Here is a 16,430-nt window from a genome sequence, read left to right as displayed (position 1 = left end):
TGTCTTATAAGATAGGAAATACACAATTCAGAGCTCCAAGATATAATATTTGTTGCATCTGTTGAGACCTGACTAATATATCAGTATTTAATATTGAGCAGTGTTGCTATAAAAAAGAGTAAATGATCCTCTGGCACCTCCTCTGAGTGCTTTCCAAATTAGCAGCACCAAGCCTTGCCAGCAGATGGCGGGCCCTGTACACATCTAGGCTGAATAGCCAACAAGAATTTGAGTTAATATTCCAGACTATTCTACAAAGTTACTTTTGTGTTTAGCCAAGTTGTTTCAAACTTTGCTACTTCTTTTCATCCTAATTCTTCACCTTGATATAATCACCACAATGTGCATGTTTAAACTGTATAATTTTCATTCAATTACTTTGCTTCGTTTCCTTATTGAAATGTATTTTGTCCAAATTTATCTGCTTTAGAAATTAACAAGGTGTTTTGGGTTTATGCACTTCTGTAGTACGCTTGAGCCATGAGGGCCTTTTCTTTTGCCAGGTCTTGGAAGTGGAAGGCCAAGATGATTTCTCAGGCAGTGCTCATTGGATTTATGTCCCCCCCCCTTTTTTTTTTTTTTTTTTGAGATGGGGTCTTACTTTGTTGCTCTGGCTGGAGTACAGTTTCACAGTGACAGCTCACGGCAGCCTTGACCTCCTGGGCTCAAGCAGTCCTCCCCTCTCAGCCTCTTGACTAGCTGGGACTACAGGCACGTGCCACTGCACCCAGCTAGTTTTATTTTTTTGTAGAGACAGGGTCTCACTACTATATTGCCCAGGCTGGGCTCAAGCGATCCTCCTGTCTCGGCCTCCCGAAGTGTTAGAATTACAGGCATGAACCACCGCACTCAGTCCTATGTCCCTCTTAAAAGGATATCTTTTAGTGTATCATCTTCCTCCCCTGCCTGTCCTTTTATGGTGCCCATCGCAACAGCCCAGTGCCTTTCTCCCTGGGCTGACAGATAAGTGCCGCAGGGTGACTCATGCTCCATGCCTCCCATCCCTGACTATGGCCTGAAACTTCTCTCCTTCTTCCTCTCCTCTGTTCCGGTGCTACTTCATACAGTAATGGTTTGTTAACTTTGGAGAGTGAATCCAAATCATGTATTCTTATGTGCACAGTTATATTTCTTTAAATCTGGTAAAGAAAGTCACTTGCAAAAATGGGCAAATTTATCCCCAGTGTTAAGAATTATTTTCTATCCTGGTTATTGATAGATGCCCAGAGAGAAATAGTTGTCTTTGTATATACAGGCATACGCCATTGCACATGCACACACACACACACACACACACACACACATCCCTCTTTAAATTATCTTTCTATGCAGCATGATGATGACCTATTGAGACTATTGCTCCAGAACATGTGATTTTCCCCCAGCTCTCTCTGACTGCTTGACATGTCCTTGAAGTCTCCCACAGCATGTCCAGCGAACACTTTGCCTGGCATGACTGTGCTGAACTAACTCAGGAATGAGTAAACACTTTTATTTCCTCAGAGCATCAACAAGACGCCTCCCAAGTATTACTAAGCAGTGTGCCATGGTGTCATTAACAATGTAGGCTCTGGGCCGGCATGATGGCTCATGCCTGTAATCCCAACACTGGGAGGCTGAGATGGGAGGATCGCTTGAGGCCTGGAGTTCAAGACCAGCCTGGTCAACGTGGTGAGACCCCATCTCTATTAAAAACAAAAAAATGTAGTCTTTGGAGTCAGAAGCCCTGGGTTCAAATCAGTGTTTGTTCAAACTTCCCAGCTGTAGAACTTGGGCAGATCTTGTGCTTCCTGGGAGCCTCACTCTCCTCTCCTGTTGAAGTGAGAATAATAAGACCTCCAGGGGTTGCTGTGAAGATTAAAAAGATATTACTTTAAAGCATCTAGGTGCATGGGAGACCCTCAGAAGCAAGAAAGCAAGAAAGAAAAGGGCAACTATAATTATCATTATGATCTAATTGAACATTTTCCTTTCTGCTGTTTCATCCCAGAGGTGATTTTAAATCAGGTACTTATATCACATATTAAGGTTTTGTACTTCAAGACTGCCCTTGGTGTGCAATTTTTTTCTGCATTTTTTCCCTGTGCCTTGGGAAGGCTACATTTTGTTTTCTTTGCTCTCATGAATCATCTAAGCTAAAATCAGACAATTGTATATACTTACTTCTTCTTTTTTTTGTTTTTTGTTTTTTGTCTTTGAGACTCTCTGTCACCCAGGCTGGAGTGCAGTGGCGTGATCTTGACTCACTGCAACCTCCACCTCCCAGGTTCAAGCGATCCTCCTGCCTCAGCCTCCCAAGTAGCTGGGATTACAGATGTGTGCCACCACGCCCAGCTAATTTTTGTATTTTTAGTAGAGACAGTGTTTCACCATGTTGACCAGGCTGGTCTCAAACTCCTGACCTCAAGTGATCCACCTGCTTTGGCCTCCCAAAGTGCTGGGATTCCAGGCATGAGCCACTGCACCCAACCTGTATATTCTTATTTCCTTAAGCTTGATTTTGTTTCTTTGTCTTGCTCTCTCTTGATTCATTGAAGTTGTGAGATTTGGAAAGTTATTCTAACACAAGTTTTCCAAAAGGAAAGGGGATGGGGAAGATTTCTCCCTTAACTCATACTTACTAGGAAGGAGGAGAAGATAATGGAGAAGTGATGTGGCAAGGGGAACAGAATATGTATCTACCTGCCATCACCTCGTTGAGATGATGGGGTTCTACTTAGTTCCATAAGCTGCTCCAGAAATGCTTCCCAGTGGAATTTTTGATACTTCAATAATAACCTTTGCTCATAGATCCCATAGTCCTCCCAAAACTGGTCCAGTCAGAAATTTCTACATCTAACTTTTGCTTTCTGGACTCAGCATTTAAAAAAATTTTTAGTTCTTACCATCACCTGAGGTTCCTTGATGTCTAAGTTGCATTTTCTCTGCTTTTCTCTTTTGGACATAAAGGCTTTAACAAATGCTCACATGTTCCAAGTCCTGCTTCTCCCTTGCCTGCTCCCTGGGAACGTCCTGCTCTTCTCCAGCAGACATGTTCCTCCTGTCAGCTGCTCCTGTGGGACACTATGTGCCTAGAATACTTTTTGCTTACTTAACAAAGAAGGAGATTGCTTTTTTTCTCTGAGACTCTTCCTAATCCTATATTTCTGTGGTTGAAGATATGCTCTTAACTTACACAAGTCTCATTTTTGTTTTTATTATTATTATTTTCAATGTGGGGAAGCCAAAGAAAAACCACATGGCACAGGTTACTCTCATATACTTTATCTGCTTTCTATTTCTTGAATCTCCTAAAGCTTTAATGTTTTAGAGCACTGCATTTCTGTCTTTCCTTTTCTGACATTATACCCTTATAATGTACCTTTTCCTAAATATATGAGAATAATGATTTAAATAATAGAATCATGTTTTAAAATGACATGTTATTAGTATTAATACGTAACATAAATATATAATCATATATCTCTAAATAAATAACACAACATATAATAATATATATCAAATAATAGGCAGGGCACAGTGACTTACACCTGTAATCCCAGAACTTTGGGAGGCCAAAGCAGGCGGACCATTTGAGCCCAGGAGTTCGAGACAGCTTGGGCAACATGGCAAAACCCTGTCTCAAATTAATACAACTAATACATAATTACAAATACAAAAAATTAGCCAGGCGTGGTAGCACACACCTGAAGTCCCAGCTATTCCAGAGGCTGAGGTAGGAGGACTGCTTGAGACTGGGAGGCAGAGGTTGCAGTGAGCAAAGATCATGCCACTGGACTCCAACCTGGGTGACAGAGTGAGACCCCTTCTCAAAAATATAATAATAATGATTTTTTTAAAACCACACTAGCTACCAATTATTGACCACCTTCTGTGTCAGGCTTTTGCTAAGTGCTTTACAGATGTCATCTCCTTTCATTCTTAGTCCTCTCTGTGTGTGGATACTGTTAGTATTCCCATGTTCAAATGTAGCATCTAAAGCTGAGAGAAGTGAGGTCACTTCCAGGGTCACACAGGCAGGAAGCGATAAAGCTGGAAAGTGGCCCAGCAGAGCCCTGCTTATTCAACGCTAGTGTCCAAGCTCCTGACCATGGCACACATTACATTCACTGATGTAGACTGGAAACCCCACAATGCATTCAACAGAGCAAAGCCTTCACCTGTATGTATCAGGTGATAAAAAGATACCCAGATGTAATTCTTTTCTCATGTTGGCTATGGAAAATCCCATTTGTTATCTTTTGGGATTGGTTTCTTATCAGATTCTGATCAGTGATATTCACACAAAGCCTTTCCTTTATACTGGTGCTCAATATTCTTGCCAAATTCCAGAGTTTTTAAAAGGAAACTCTGTTGCCTTAGTAATACCAGAAATTGCATTGGTTTATTGCTTGTTAAAACGAGTCTCCATCCCTATGAGATCTGAAACTTGTCTGCAATGAGATAGTGTCTCCTCTTGTGCTCTGTAGAATTACTGTGTATAAACTTTCATTCAATAAAATATACCATGGCTTAAGTTGTGCACCTGCCAAATTAACATACTGCCACATTCTGTTATTCAAAATTTTCTGTCTTTTCATCTGTCTAGTGTATTTCTTAAGCTACCAAGTACATTGTGGATACACTAGATAATAAATCCGCAAATCATCCCTGGCAGGTAGCCAGAAATGGAAAGGAGAAAATATTGCTCTCAAACATTACACATAAGAAAATGGAAACACACAAGATTACCCGAAATTGACTGATGCTTTAAGTAAGTTGTAGATGGATGTAAGACTATAATTTAGTTATTTCTTGATGTAGTACTCTCAATTCCTTTTTATTAAATATATTATAAAACTAAAGTAATTTTATTTTCTATTTTGCCTTTTCTTTTATGTGAATAGTGTACTCACAATGAGCTTCAGAAGGCTCATTGTGGGTTGCATTAGGTTGATAGCCTCCATTTCTGGCTGTGTTAGTGCCAGGACCATGAAATAGCCTGCAACAGCAACCTGAGGAGGTGAGGGGTAGGATGTGCTTCATTCTTTGTGCAATTGCGTGTTGTATTCATCTTTTTAATAAAATATTTTAGACACATATATATGTAGTATTGTTATGTAAATTCTGTAGTGTAAAAAATAGTATACACACTACTAAGCTTACAAAATCTATTTCTGATAAATAGAAGCTTGTTATGCATTCTTCCCAATACCATTTTATTCCCATACATTATAGGCAATTATTATGCTGAAATTTAGTGTTTTTCATTCCTCTGAATGTTTTTGTACCTTTACTGTGTATATGTATAGCACATATGTATGTGTGTATATATATATATAATTTGTCATATTTTAAAACTTTATATGTATGTTTCCTTCTGTAACTTCCTTTTTTCCCATTACATCTGTATTTTTGAGATATATCTCTACCAATGGATATAATCCAGCTCTAGTCTTTTCATTTTAGACCTCCATATGGTGTGTAATTGTCTGACTTTCCTCTAATTTAATTGTCTATTTTGATGAGGGTGAACATGTGAATTGTTTCCAATTTTTTACTACTGTAAACACTACTTTCATGATCATTCTTATATAAGTCTCTTTGGGCACATATGCAGGATTATCTCTGAGGTATATTCCCAGGAGTGGAATTGTCTACTTGACAAGCATCTGCATCTTCAATTTTACTGGATTTACCAAACGCTTTCTAACAATTTATGCTCCCACCAGCAGGGTGTGTAAATTCTTGTTATTCAGCGTCCTCAGGCTTCTTATAGTTCTCAATTATATGGATGCAAAATTATATCTTATGGTTTATTTATCTATTTATTTAATTTGAGACAGAGTCTCCCTCTGTCACCCAGGGTGGAGTGCAGTGGCATGATCTCAGCTCACTGCATCCTCCACCTCCCGGGTTCAAGCGATTCTCATGCTTCACCCTCCTGAGTAGTTGGGATTACAGGCACATGCCACCAGGCCCAGCTAATTTTTGTATTTTTAGTAGAGACGGGGTTTCACCATGGCCAGGCTGGTCTTGAACTCCTGACCTCAAGTGATCCACCTGCCTCGGCCTCCCCAAAGTGCTGGGATTACAGGCATGAGCTACCGCACCCGGCCCTTATGGTTTCTTTAATTGAATTTTTCTGATAGGGAAGTTAAATATCTTTTTATATGTTTGCTAGACATTTGGAATTCTTGTTCTGTGAATTATCTATTCACATGTTTTGCTTATTTGCTATTGAGCTATTTGCATTTTTCTTAAAAATTGGTAGATAGTCTTCATATTTCTGGAAACAAGTTATTTGCTGTTTACATATATTGTATGTACTTCAGATGTGTAGTTTGCCTTGATTTTTGATGCACAAGAGTTTTTATTTTTAATATGATCAATTTTACCATCTTTTCTGTTCTTATTTGTGTATATATTAGAAATCCTTCCCTACTCAAAGACACAGGGTTACTTTTCCATATGTTTTCTCTCAAACATATCAAAGTTTTTATTTTTAAATTTAGGACTGCTAAACAGCCATTGGGGCAATGAAGAAATTAAGAAGGACATTAAAAATTTTCTTGAAACAAATGAAAATGGAAACAAAACATACCAAAACATATATAATACAGCAAAAGCAGTACTAAGAGGGAAGTTTATAGCAATAAACGCTTACCTCCAAAAAGTAGAAAACCTTCAAATAAACAGCCTAACAATGTGTCATAAGGAACTAGAAAATCAAGAGCAAACTAAACCTCAAATTCGGATAAAAAAATAATAAAAATCCAAGCACAAATAAATAAAATTGAGACTAAAAAAATTCAAAAGATGAATATAACAAAAAGTTTGTTTTTTGAAAAGATAAACGAAATCAACAAACCTTTACTAGACTAAGAAAAACAGAGAGAAGACCCAAATGAGTAAAATCAGAGACAAAAAAGGAGACAATACAACTGCTACCACAGAAATTCAAAGGATCATTAGAGACTATTATGAGCAACTATATGTAATATGTAATAAACTGGAAAAATCTAGAATAAATGGATAAGTTCCTAGACACATAAAACCTGTTACAGTTGAACCATGAAGAAATCAGAAACCTGAATAAACCAATAAGTAACAAGATAGAAGCAGTGATAGAATGTCTTCCATCAAAGAAAAGCCCAAGATCTGATGGCTTCAGTACTAAATTCTACCACACATTTTAAGAGGAACTAATATCAATCCTACATAAACTGTTTCAGAAAATTGAGGAGGAAGCAGTACATCCAAACTCATTCTATGAGGTCCGTGTTGTCTCAATACCAAAACCAGACAAAGACATATCAAAAAAGAAAACTATGGGCCAATATCTCTGATGAATATGGATACAAAATCCTCAAACCAAATTCAACTACACATTAAAAAAATCATTCATCTTGATCAAGTGGAATTCATCCCAGGGATGCAAGGATGGTTCAACATACACAAATCCATAAATATGATACCTCACATCAACAAAATGAAAGACAAAAACCATATGATCATTTCAATAGATGCTGAAAAGGCATTTGATACAATTCAACATCGCTTCATGATAAAAACTTAACAAGGACTTAAAGGAACTTACTTAACTTACTAAAGGAACATACCACAATGCAATAAAAGCCATATATGACAAACCCACAACTAGTATCATACAGAACAGTGAAAAACTGAAAGCCTTTCCTCTAAGATCTGGGACAAGACAGGGTTGCCTACTTTTACCATTTTTATTCAACATAGTACAGAAAGCTTTAGCCCAAGAAGTTAGGCAAAAAATAAATAAATAAATGACATCTAAATTAGAAAGGAAGAATTCAAATTATCCTTGTTTGTAGATGATATGATCTTATATTCAGAAAAACCTATAGATTCTACCAAAAAGCTATGAGAACTGATCAACAAATTCAGTAAAGTTGCAGGATACAAAATCAACATACAAAAATCAGTAGCATTTCTGTATGCCAACAGCTAACAATCTGGAAAAAAAAAAAAAAAACAAGAAAGTAATCCCATTTACAATAGCTACAAAAAAAATTACCTAGCAACAAATAAGATAAAATAGTTAAGAATAAACTTAACCAAAGAAGTGAAAGATCTCTACAATGAAAACTATAAAACATTGATGACAGAAAATGAAGAGGACATGCAAAAAGATTTCATGTTCATGGATTGGAAGTGCCAATATTGTTGAAATGTGCATACAACCCAAAGCAACCTACAGATTTAATGCATTCTCAAAATGCCAATTACATTCTTCATTGAAATAGAAAAAAAAAATCCTAAAGTTTACGTGGAACCACGAAAGTCCCAAAAGAGTCAAAGAAATCCTGACCAAAAAGACCAAAGCTGGAGGCATCACATTACCTGACTTCATACTATACTACAGATCTGCAGTCACCAAAACAGCATGATACTGGCATAAAAATAGACACATAGACCAATGGAACAGAATAGAAACCCCAGAAATAAATCCATGCATTTACAGTCAACTCATTTTTTACAAAGGTGCCAAGAACATACACTGGAAGAAAGATAGTGTCTTCAACAAGTGGTGCTGGGAAAACTGGATATCCATATTCATAAGAATGAAACTAGACCCCTAGTTCTCGCTATATGCAAAAATCGAATTAAAATTCATTAAAGACTTAAATCTGGCCAGGCAGTGGGGCACATGCCTGTAGTCCCAGCACTTTGGGAGGCCAAGGCAGGAAGATTGCTTGAGCACAGGAGTTCAAGACCAGTCTGGGCAACATGGTGAAACTCTATCTTTACAAACAAACAAAATTAGCCAGGTGTGTGGTGGTGTGCACCTATAGTCCCAGCTACTCTGGGGCCTAAGGTGGGAGAATCACTTGAGCCCAGGAGGTTGAGGCTGCAGTGAGTTATGATCACACCACTGCACTCCAGCCTGGGCCACAGAACAAGACCTGTCTAAAAAAAAAAAAAAAAACAACCTTAAATCTAAGACTGAAACTCTGAAACTACTGGAAGAAAATACTGAGAAAACACTCCAGGAAATCAGTCTGGGCAAAGATTTCTTAAGGAAGACCTCAAAAACGTAGGCAACCAAAGCAAAACTGGACAAATGGGATCACATCAAGCTAAAAGGCCTTCTGCACAGCAAAGGAAGCAATTAACAAAGTGAAGAAACAATCCACAGAATGTGTGAAAATATTTGCAAACTACCCATCTGTCGAGGGATTAATAACCAGAATAAATAAGGAGTTCAAACAACTGAATAGAAAAAGACAAACTGATTTTAAAACGAGCAAAAGATCTGAATAGACATTTCTCAAAAGAAGACATGCAAATGACGAACAAGTATATGAAAAAATACTCAACATCACTGATGATCACAGAAATGCAAATCAAAACTACAATGAGATATTGCACCCCGATTAAAATGCCTTCTATCAAAAAGGCAGTAATGGATGCTGGTGAGGATGTGGAGAAAGGGGGACACTCATACACTGTTGGTGGGAATGCAAGTTAGTACAGCCACTATGGAGAATAGTGTGGAAGTTCCTCAGAAACTAATAATAGAACTACCATATGATCCAGCCATCTCATTACTCAGTATATACCCCCCAAAAAGGAAATCAGTATATCAAAAGAAATATCTGCACTCTCATGTTTATTGCAGCACTATTCACAATGGCCAACCTAGGACTCAACATAAGTGTCAATCAGTGGATGAATGGATAAAGAAAATGTGGTAGATATACATAATGGAATATTACTTAGCCATTAAAAAAGGATGAAATCCTGTCAATTGCAGCAAAATGGATGGAACTGGAGGGCATTATGTTAAGTGAAATAAGCCAGGCCCAGAAAATATCACATTTTCACTCAAATGTAGGAGCTAAAAAGATTTAAAAAAAAAAAGAAAAAAAGAAAAATTGAACTCATGGAGATAGAGAGCAGAATGATGGTTACTACAGGCTTTGAAGGGGAGTAGGGAGTGGGAGATGAAGAGGGGAAAACTATTGGGTATAAAAATACAGGTGAATAGTGGGAATAAGACCTAATGTTTGGTAATACAATAGGTTGACTATAGTTAACAATATTTTATTGTATATTTTTAAATAACTAAAAGAATGGAACTGGAATGTTCCTAACACAAAGAAATGATAAATGCTTGAGGTGATGGGTATGCTGTAACCCTGATTCAATCATTAACTTTGTGTGCTTATATCAAAATTTTACATGTACCCCATACATATATACAATTATTATGTATCCATAATAATTTAAAATTTTTTTAAAAAAATTTGTCCTCTAATCCACTTGGAGCTTTGGTGTACATGGTATCTCCTTTTATATATCTTTTGTTTTTATTTATGCATTCTTACTTTTGGTGATGAGTATGTATTCTTATAATACATTATTCTGTTTTATTAAAGTTCAATTGGATAAGAAAATGCCCACTTCATTTGCACAATAGTTCCAATCAGTTTCTCTGATTTTGCCTATTATTTGGACTTTCCAAACTCTTATATGGTTGGTGTTGGGGTGGAGCTCAGATCACAATTGAGCCCATTTCAACATGGGAACAAACCGAGGCTGTTGCATATGGTGTGCAGGTTGGGAGGAGAAAGAGTAAAAGATACGATTATGTGTAGACAATACTAATCTGTGTGATGTGCTTCTGTCTGCAAAGCACTTTCACAGACATCTTATTCAATTCTCACAACCACCAGTGTGTCCAGATGACGGAACCAAGGTTCGAGACATTTTGTTCTTGTCGAAGCTTTGTCAACAAGGCTGCTTGGACTACAGTTTGGGTTTTCTACTGCTGCTTACTTACAACTGATTCTCCTGCCTCTCATTTTCTGTTATTTTCCATAACATTTTCTCTGGGAGTCAGGTATTATTTGAAGGATGACTTTTGAGACCTGAAAAGGTGACCTGGTGTTAACTTGGGATGATATGCTGTGCTTTTGGCTGAGATAGCTAGTAGGTGGCTACAAGTTTTCCGTGGTCTTCACCTATTAACAAACCCCCAAACACTTTTCTTTAGTGGCTTATCTCAGGAAAGAAGGAATTTTTTATATATCAATGAATGCATGCCTTGTTATTGTTTTCTTTTTTGCTCATTTATGAGCTTGATTACTAAACTTTAAATACTGCTTTCTTTAAAAGCAGTTGCCCAGATGAAATTATCTTGGTGTTTGTACTTCCTTCATTTCTCTTCTGTGACTTTTACGGGCAGTCTGGGAAACAAAGGATCCATTCTTTACTTCAATGGCACACTGCATCATTTATGAACATGACAAGGAAAAAGATGAATATTTTTTTCCTTCTCTCAAATATCCCTGGCATTGTCTGAGTTCTCTAGGCTAAATTAGGTGGAAAAAAATCTGAAATCATTTTGGAAGTATGTAACTTTCTCCAGATTCTAGACCAGAGGTCAGCAAACTCTTTCCCTAAAAGCCCAGATAATAAGTATTTCAGATGTTGTAGGCCATATGGTTTCTGTTGCAACCAATGAACTCTTGTCATATTTCAAAAGCAGCCATGGATGATATGTAAACGAATGGGCATGGCATTGTGCCAATAAAACTTTATTTACAAAAACAGCCGATTTGGCCCCCACACCATAGTTGGCTGACCCCCATTTTTAGTTATTTAAGCTTTGTCTACCACGGAATCTAAGTCTTTGGCTAAATGATTTCTTACCAACCATATGTTTCTGAGACTTTCTATCACCAAAGGTTCTAATGGATTTTCTCTTCAAATATAAAGTATGATATTTACAAAACTAAGGATTACTCCCGACATTCTAAGCTCCTTCAGCATCAGAAAGGAAGCCCACAGAAAGGAAGACCGGTATTACTGGGTCGCCTATTAGTCTTTTTCCTTCCCAGATTAGAGTTTCTACAAGCTGTAGCCCTCGTTAGTCCCTGAACTCTTCCTGAGTTTTTAAACCTCTTCACAATTATAGAAGGTATCCAGATTAATAAACTGTTCAATCAGCATTTTATTCCACTGTGGCCATCTGGACCACAGATTCGAAAAGTATCTTTACTTCTATCAGTTAATTCCTTTGGAGAGCAAAAATAGTTGTGAAAAATACCCAGTGGTTGAGGTGAAAATAATACCTATTTTTTGTAGTCTTTTAGCTTTCTCTTGGGCAGTTTGGGAATCACAAGGCCTTTTGGTATTAAAAGTTCTGGAGTGGAGGGCAACGTAGGAGGGATTATAAATTTTGCACATTAAATTTTTCCATGAAAGAAAAGGTTCCTAATAGTCTTAACAAATATGCTGGAGAAGATTATTTTTAAATATGTGCTGTGTTTGCTGAAAAATATGTAAGGATACATTTTTTATATGAGAGATTCTTATTCTAAGAAGGTATAGAAATATTTTCGCACTGCCACCTTTACTTATAATTTCTAAATTAGCATTTTTATGATATAAAAGTAACACATTTTCATAGAAGTTTGGGAAATTTAGAAAAGCACAAACAAGAAATGTAAAATTACAGTCTAACAGCTTAGAGATAAGTATTGCTAACATAGCAATGGCTTTTGCCATCTTTCTGTGCATATGTGTACATGCAGATTAGATATAAAGTTTTCACATGCCTGAGATGATATACAGAATATTTTGTAGCCTGCCTTTTCACTGAAGTATATAGAATGGGTAAACTTCTGTGTCAATAAATACGGATCAGCACTAATTTTCATGGCTACGTGGCATTCCACAGTATAGATGTACTTACCGTAACCTGCTTGCACAGTCTCCTGTTGGTGCATTTTAAGTGCTTTGGACTTTTCCACCATTATAGAGAATGCTAAGGTAAATGTTCTATATATATCTTCTTGCCCTGCCAGAGTATCACTTCAAGATAAATTCCTAGAATTGGAATTCGCAAAATTGTATGTGTGTATGTGTGTGTGTGTGTACATATATGTGTATGATTTGATATATAAAAGTTTATGCCCAAACTATATTATCCTCAACAGTTAATGAGAGTGCTTCACATCCTCCCCAATACTGGGAAATTTCTAAAATTTCTCAACAGATCAGTTATTAGCATCTCAGCATCCTATCCTTGATGGTTGCTGTCATTGTTTTGTAAAGTATTTAACAGTTTTTAAACCAATACCTACCCATATAGCATTTACTATGTATTAGAGGTTATTCTAGGTGTTTTATGAATATCAATTAATTTATTCTTCTTAATAACCCAATGAAGTGTGGGCACTGTTATCCTTAACTCACAAATGAGGAAACTGAGTGACTGGAAGATCGTACATCTAGTCAGTGGTGAAGCCAGGACTTGAACCTTCCTGGTGATTCCAGAGCCCATCTTCTTAACCACCATGCCCTGCTGGCTCTTGGAGGAAATGCTTAGTTAGCAAGGAAACGAACCTGAACACCAGGGATCAAAGAGTCACATCCCAACTACCAGCTCACCTATATTTTCAGTATTTTCTATTTTAATTATTAAATAAAATAATTCCTTTGATTTTTTTTAGGGTGTATCAAGGTCAGAAGAAATCAAAAGAAGCTTTGTCCCACTATCAAGCAGCTTTGGAATATGTTGGGATCAGTAAAGGTGAAACAAGTCATGAGTGTGTACCCATATTGAGAGAATTAGCAGGTGTAGAGCAAGCCCTGGGACTCCACGATGTATCCATCAACCACTTCCTCCAGGTAAGCTACAAGGTCCTGGCTACCAAAGCTGTTCTAGGCCCAATGCTTTTCATAGACACAAGTGGCACAGCAGCTCTGAAAATGCCTGGCTTTGTCATTTGCTCTAGATAAGGACAACACTTGGCCTAGAGTAGATGCTCAACAAAGGTGTTCTTATCAGGTGGCCACGTGGGCAAGTGCTGGTACTTGTCCCCTGTTAGTAGTTGCACAAACCACAAACAGCCTGAGATGCTCTAAAGGTGGTTTCTTTATCCTTTAATATCTATTTAGAACGTATGTTACCCAACTGATAAGGACTCTTTTTTTCTACATTCTAAAGTCTTCACCTGAAGCCACCTAGAGTTATGTCTGTTAGCTGCTAGTCTACTTTATAAGATTCCTCAGTGAGTGTGTTGTGTCCATCAGGGTTCTCCAGAGAAACAGAACCAATAGGATATGTACACACACACACACACACACACACACACACACACACACACACACACACACACAGAGTTTGGTTTTTTTGTTTTAGATTTTTTTTTTTTTTGGAGAGACAGGGTTTCATCATGTTGCCCAGGCTGGTTTCAAACTCCTGGGTTCACGTGATCCTCCTGCCTCAGCCTCCCAAAGTGCTGGGATTACAGGCATGAGCCACCAGGTCCGGCCTCTCTTAAGGAACTGACCCATGCAATTAAGGGGCTGTTAAGTCTGGAATCCACAGGGGAACCTCAGACAGGATTTCTATGTTGCAGTCTTGAAGCAGAATTTCTTCTAGAAACCTCAGTTTTTCACTCTAGGTCTTCAACTGATTTGATGAGGGCCACCGATATTATCCAGGGTCATCTCCTTTAAAATCAATTGATTGTGAATATTAATCACATCTGCAAAATACTGTGTATTCACTGCAACACCTAGACTAGAGTTTGACCAAACAACGTGGCCCCATAGCCTAGCTAAGTTCACATGTAAAATTAACCATAATAGTGAGTTTTATGTCTTTATATTGTATCATGCCAAAGGCACTTTTTAAAAAGTTTTTCTGATAATTTTTTCCTGTAAAAGTTGTAAGATACAGACCAATCCATTCTTGTTATTTGAAATGAGATACAGTGACAAGGTCCTGAGAGTACTTCATTAATATTTCTTATTTTAATTTGTCTGACAATTTATACTCCTACTCACAGTTTGTTAGAGTGCCCCTTTTTCTCACTTTATCTGGATTGTCTCTTTTAATCATTATTACCACCCTGTGACACATGATTATTTCCCATTTGTAGATAAGGAAGCCAAGAATTAGAGAGGTTGAGTGATATGCCCAGGAGTACATACTCAATAAATGGCATGCTCACATTCAAAACCAGTACTTAAGAAAGATTGTTCTGGCTGATTTGTAGAGAATGGATTGGGGAGGTTGTGCCAACCATAGAACTAGACCACTTAGGAAGCTATTGAGGTAGCCAAAGCTGAGAATGATGGTAGCTTGAACTAGGATGAAGATAGTGGGGATGAAGAGAAGTAGATGGATATAGGAAAGATTTAGGAGGCAGAATTGATAGGACATGGAGATTGATTGGATGTGGGGGAAAGAAGGAAGGGAAGAGTTATAGATGACTCCCAGGTTTCTGGCCTGGACTGCTGAGTAGATATTTGTGCCATTTCTACCAGGGAACTGGTGTGTGACTGGGTGATGGAGAGATGGCAAGCTGTGTTTTAGGTGATGAGCCTGAGATGCCTGTGAGGCGTACAAGTGGAAATGACAATAGGCAGTTAGATAATTGGGGCTGGTGCTCAAAATATAGGTCAGAAAGTTATCCACTTACACATAGTGATTGCCCTGGGAGAGGATGAGATCACCTAGGGAGAGATGACGGAGAGAGAAAAGAACTGATGACAGATTCTTGAGGAATTTCAGTATTCATGGCCGAAGTAAAGAAGGATTACCTAGCAAATGAAACAGAGAAAGACTGCCAGGAAAACAAGAGGAAAAGGAAAAATGAAAGTGGTGTCCTCTGTCCCTTTCTTTTTTCTTTTTTCTTTTTTCTTTTTTTGTTTGAGCGGAGTCTTGCTCTGTTGCCCAGGCTGGAGTGCAGTGGCATGATCTGGGCTCACTACAACCTCCACCTCCTGGGTTCAAGCAATTCTCTTGCCTCAGCCTCCCGAGTAGCTGGGATTACAGGCGCCCGCCACCATGCCTGGCTAATGTTTGTATTTTTAGTAGAGATGATGTTTTACTATGTTGGCCAGGCTGGTCTCGAACTCCTGACCTCAAGTGATCTGCCCACCTTGGACTCCCAAAGTGCTGGGATTACAGACGTGAGCTACTGCGCCTGGCCTCCCTCCCTTTTTTGATACCTTTCACTGTTTTGGAGGACATAGAATTCTAGAGAGGATAAATAAGTTTGTAAAGAGCTTAGCACAGTGCCTGATACATAGTGCTAAATATGGATGTTTTAAATTTTCTCTTTCCTTTCCTTTTATGTTATTTTTCTTTTCTTTTTCTTTCATTGATGACTTTGTTGAGGTGAATACTGGGGTGATGATAAGAACAGAAACCAGGCCGGGCGCGGTGGCTCACACCTGTAATCCCAGCACTTTGGGAGGCCAAGGAGGGTGGATCACAAGGTCAGGAGATCAAGACCATCCTGGCTAACATAGTGAAACCCCATCTCTACTAAAAATACAAAAAATTAGCCGGGCATGGTGGCGGGCGCCTGTAGTCCCAGCTACTCGGGAGGCTGAGGCAGGAGAATGGCGTGAGCCTGGGAGGCAGAGCTTGCAGTGAGCCGAGATCA

General features: G+C 38.2%; 1 protein-coding gene across 14 annotated transcripts in view; it reads left to right on the top strand.

Moving 5' to 3' along the window:
- Window positions 1-16,430, top strand: part of TTC23 (tetratricopeptide repeat domain 23) — a 110,771-nt gene that overhangs the window by 35,263 nt on the left and 59,078 nt on the right. For all 14 annotated transcript variants that reach the window (XR_008621077.2, XR_008621076.2, XM_034939487.3 and 11 more), the window contains one exon: window positions 13,479-13,656. Coding sequence is in view for 12 of the 14 variants with exons in the window: in XM_034939487.3 (XP_034795378.1) it covers window positions 13,479-13,656 (178 nt within the window). In the remaining 2 variants the exon portion in view is untranslated. The remainder of the gene's footprint in view (window positions 1-13,478; window positions 13,657-16,430) is intronic.

The sequence above is a fragment of the Pan paniscus genome, chromosome 16 (assembly GCF_029289425.2).
Source record: "Pan paniscus chromosome 16, NHGRI_mPanPan1-v2.0_pri, whole genome shotgun sequence".
Classification (NCBI taxonomy): domain Eukaryota; kingdom Metazoa; phylum Chordata; class Mammalia; order Primates; family Hominidae; genus Pan; species Pan paniscus.
This window is presented reverse-complemented; position numbering and strand designations above follow the sequence as displayed.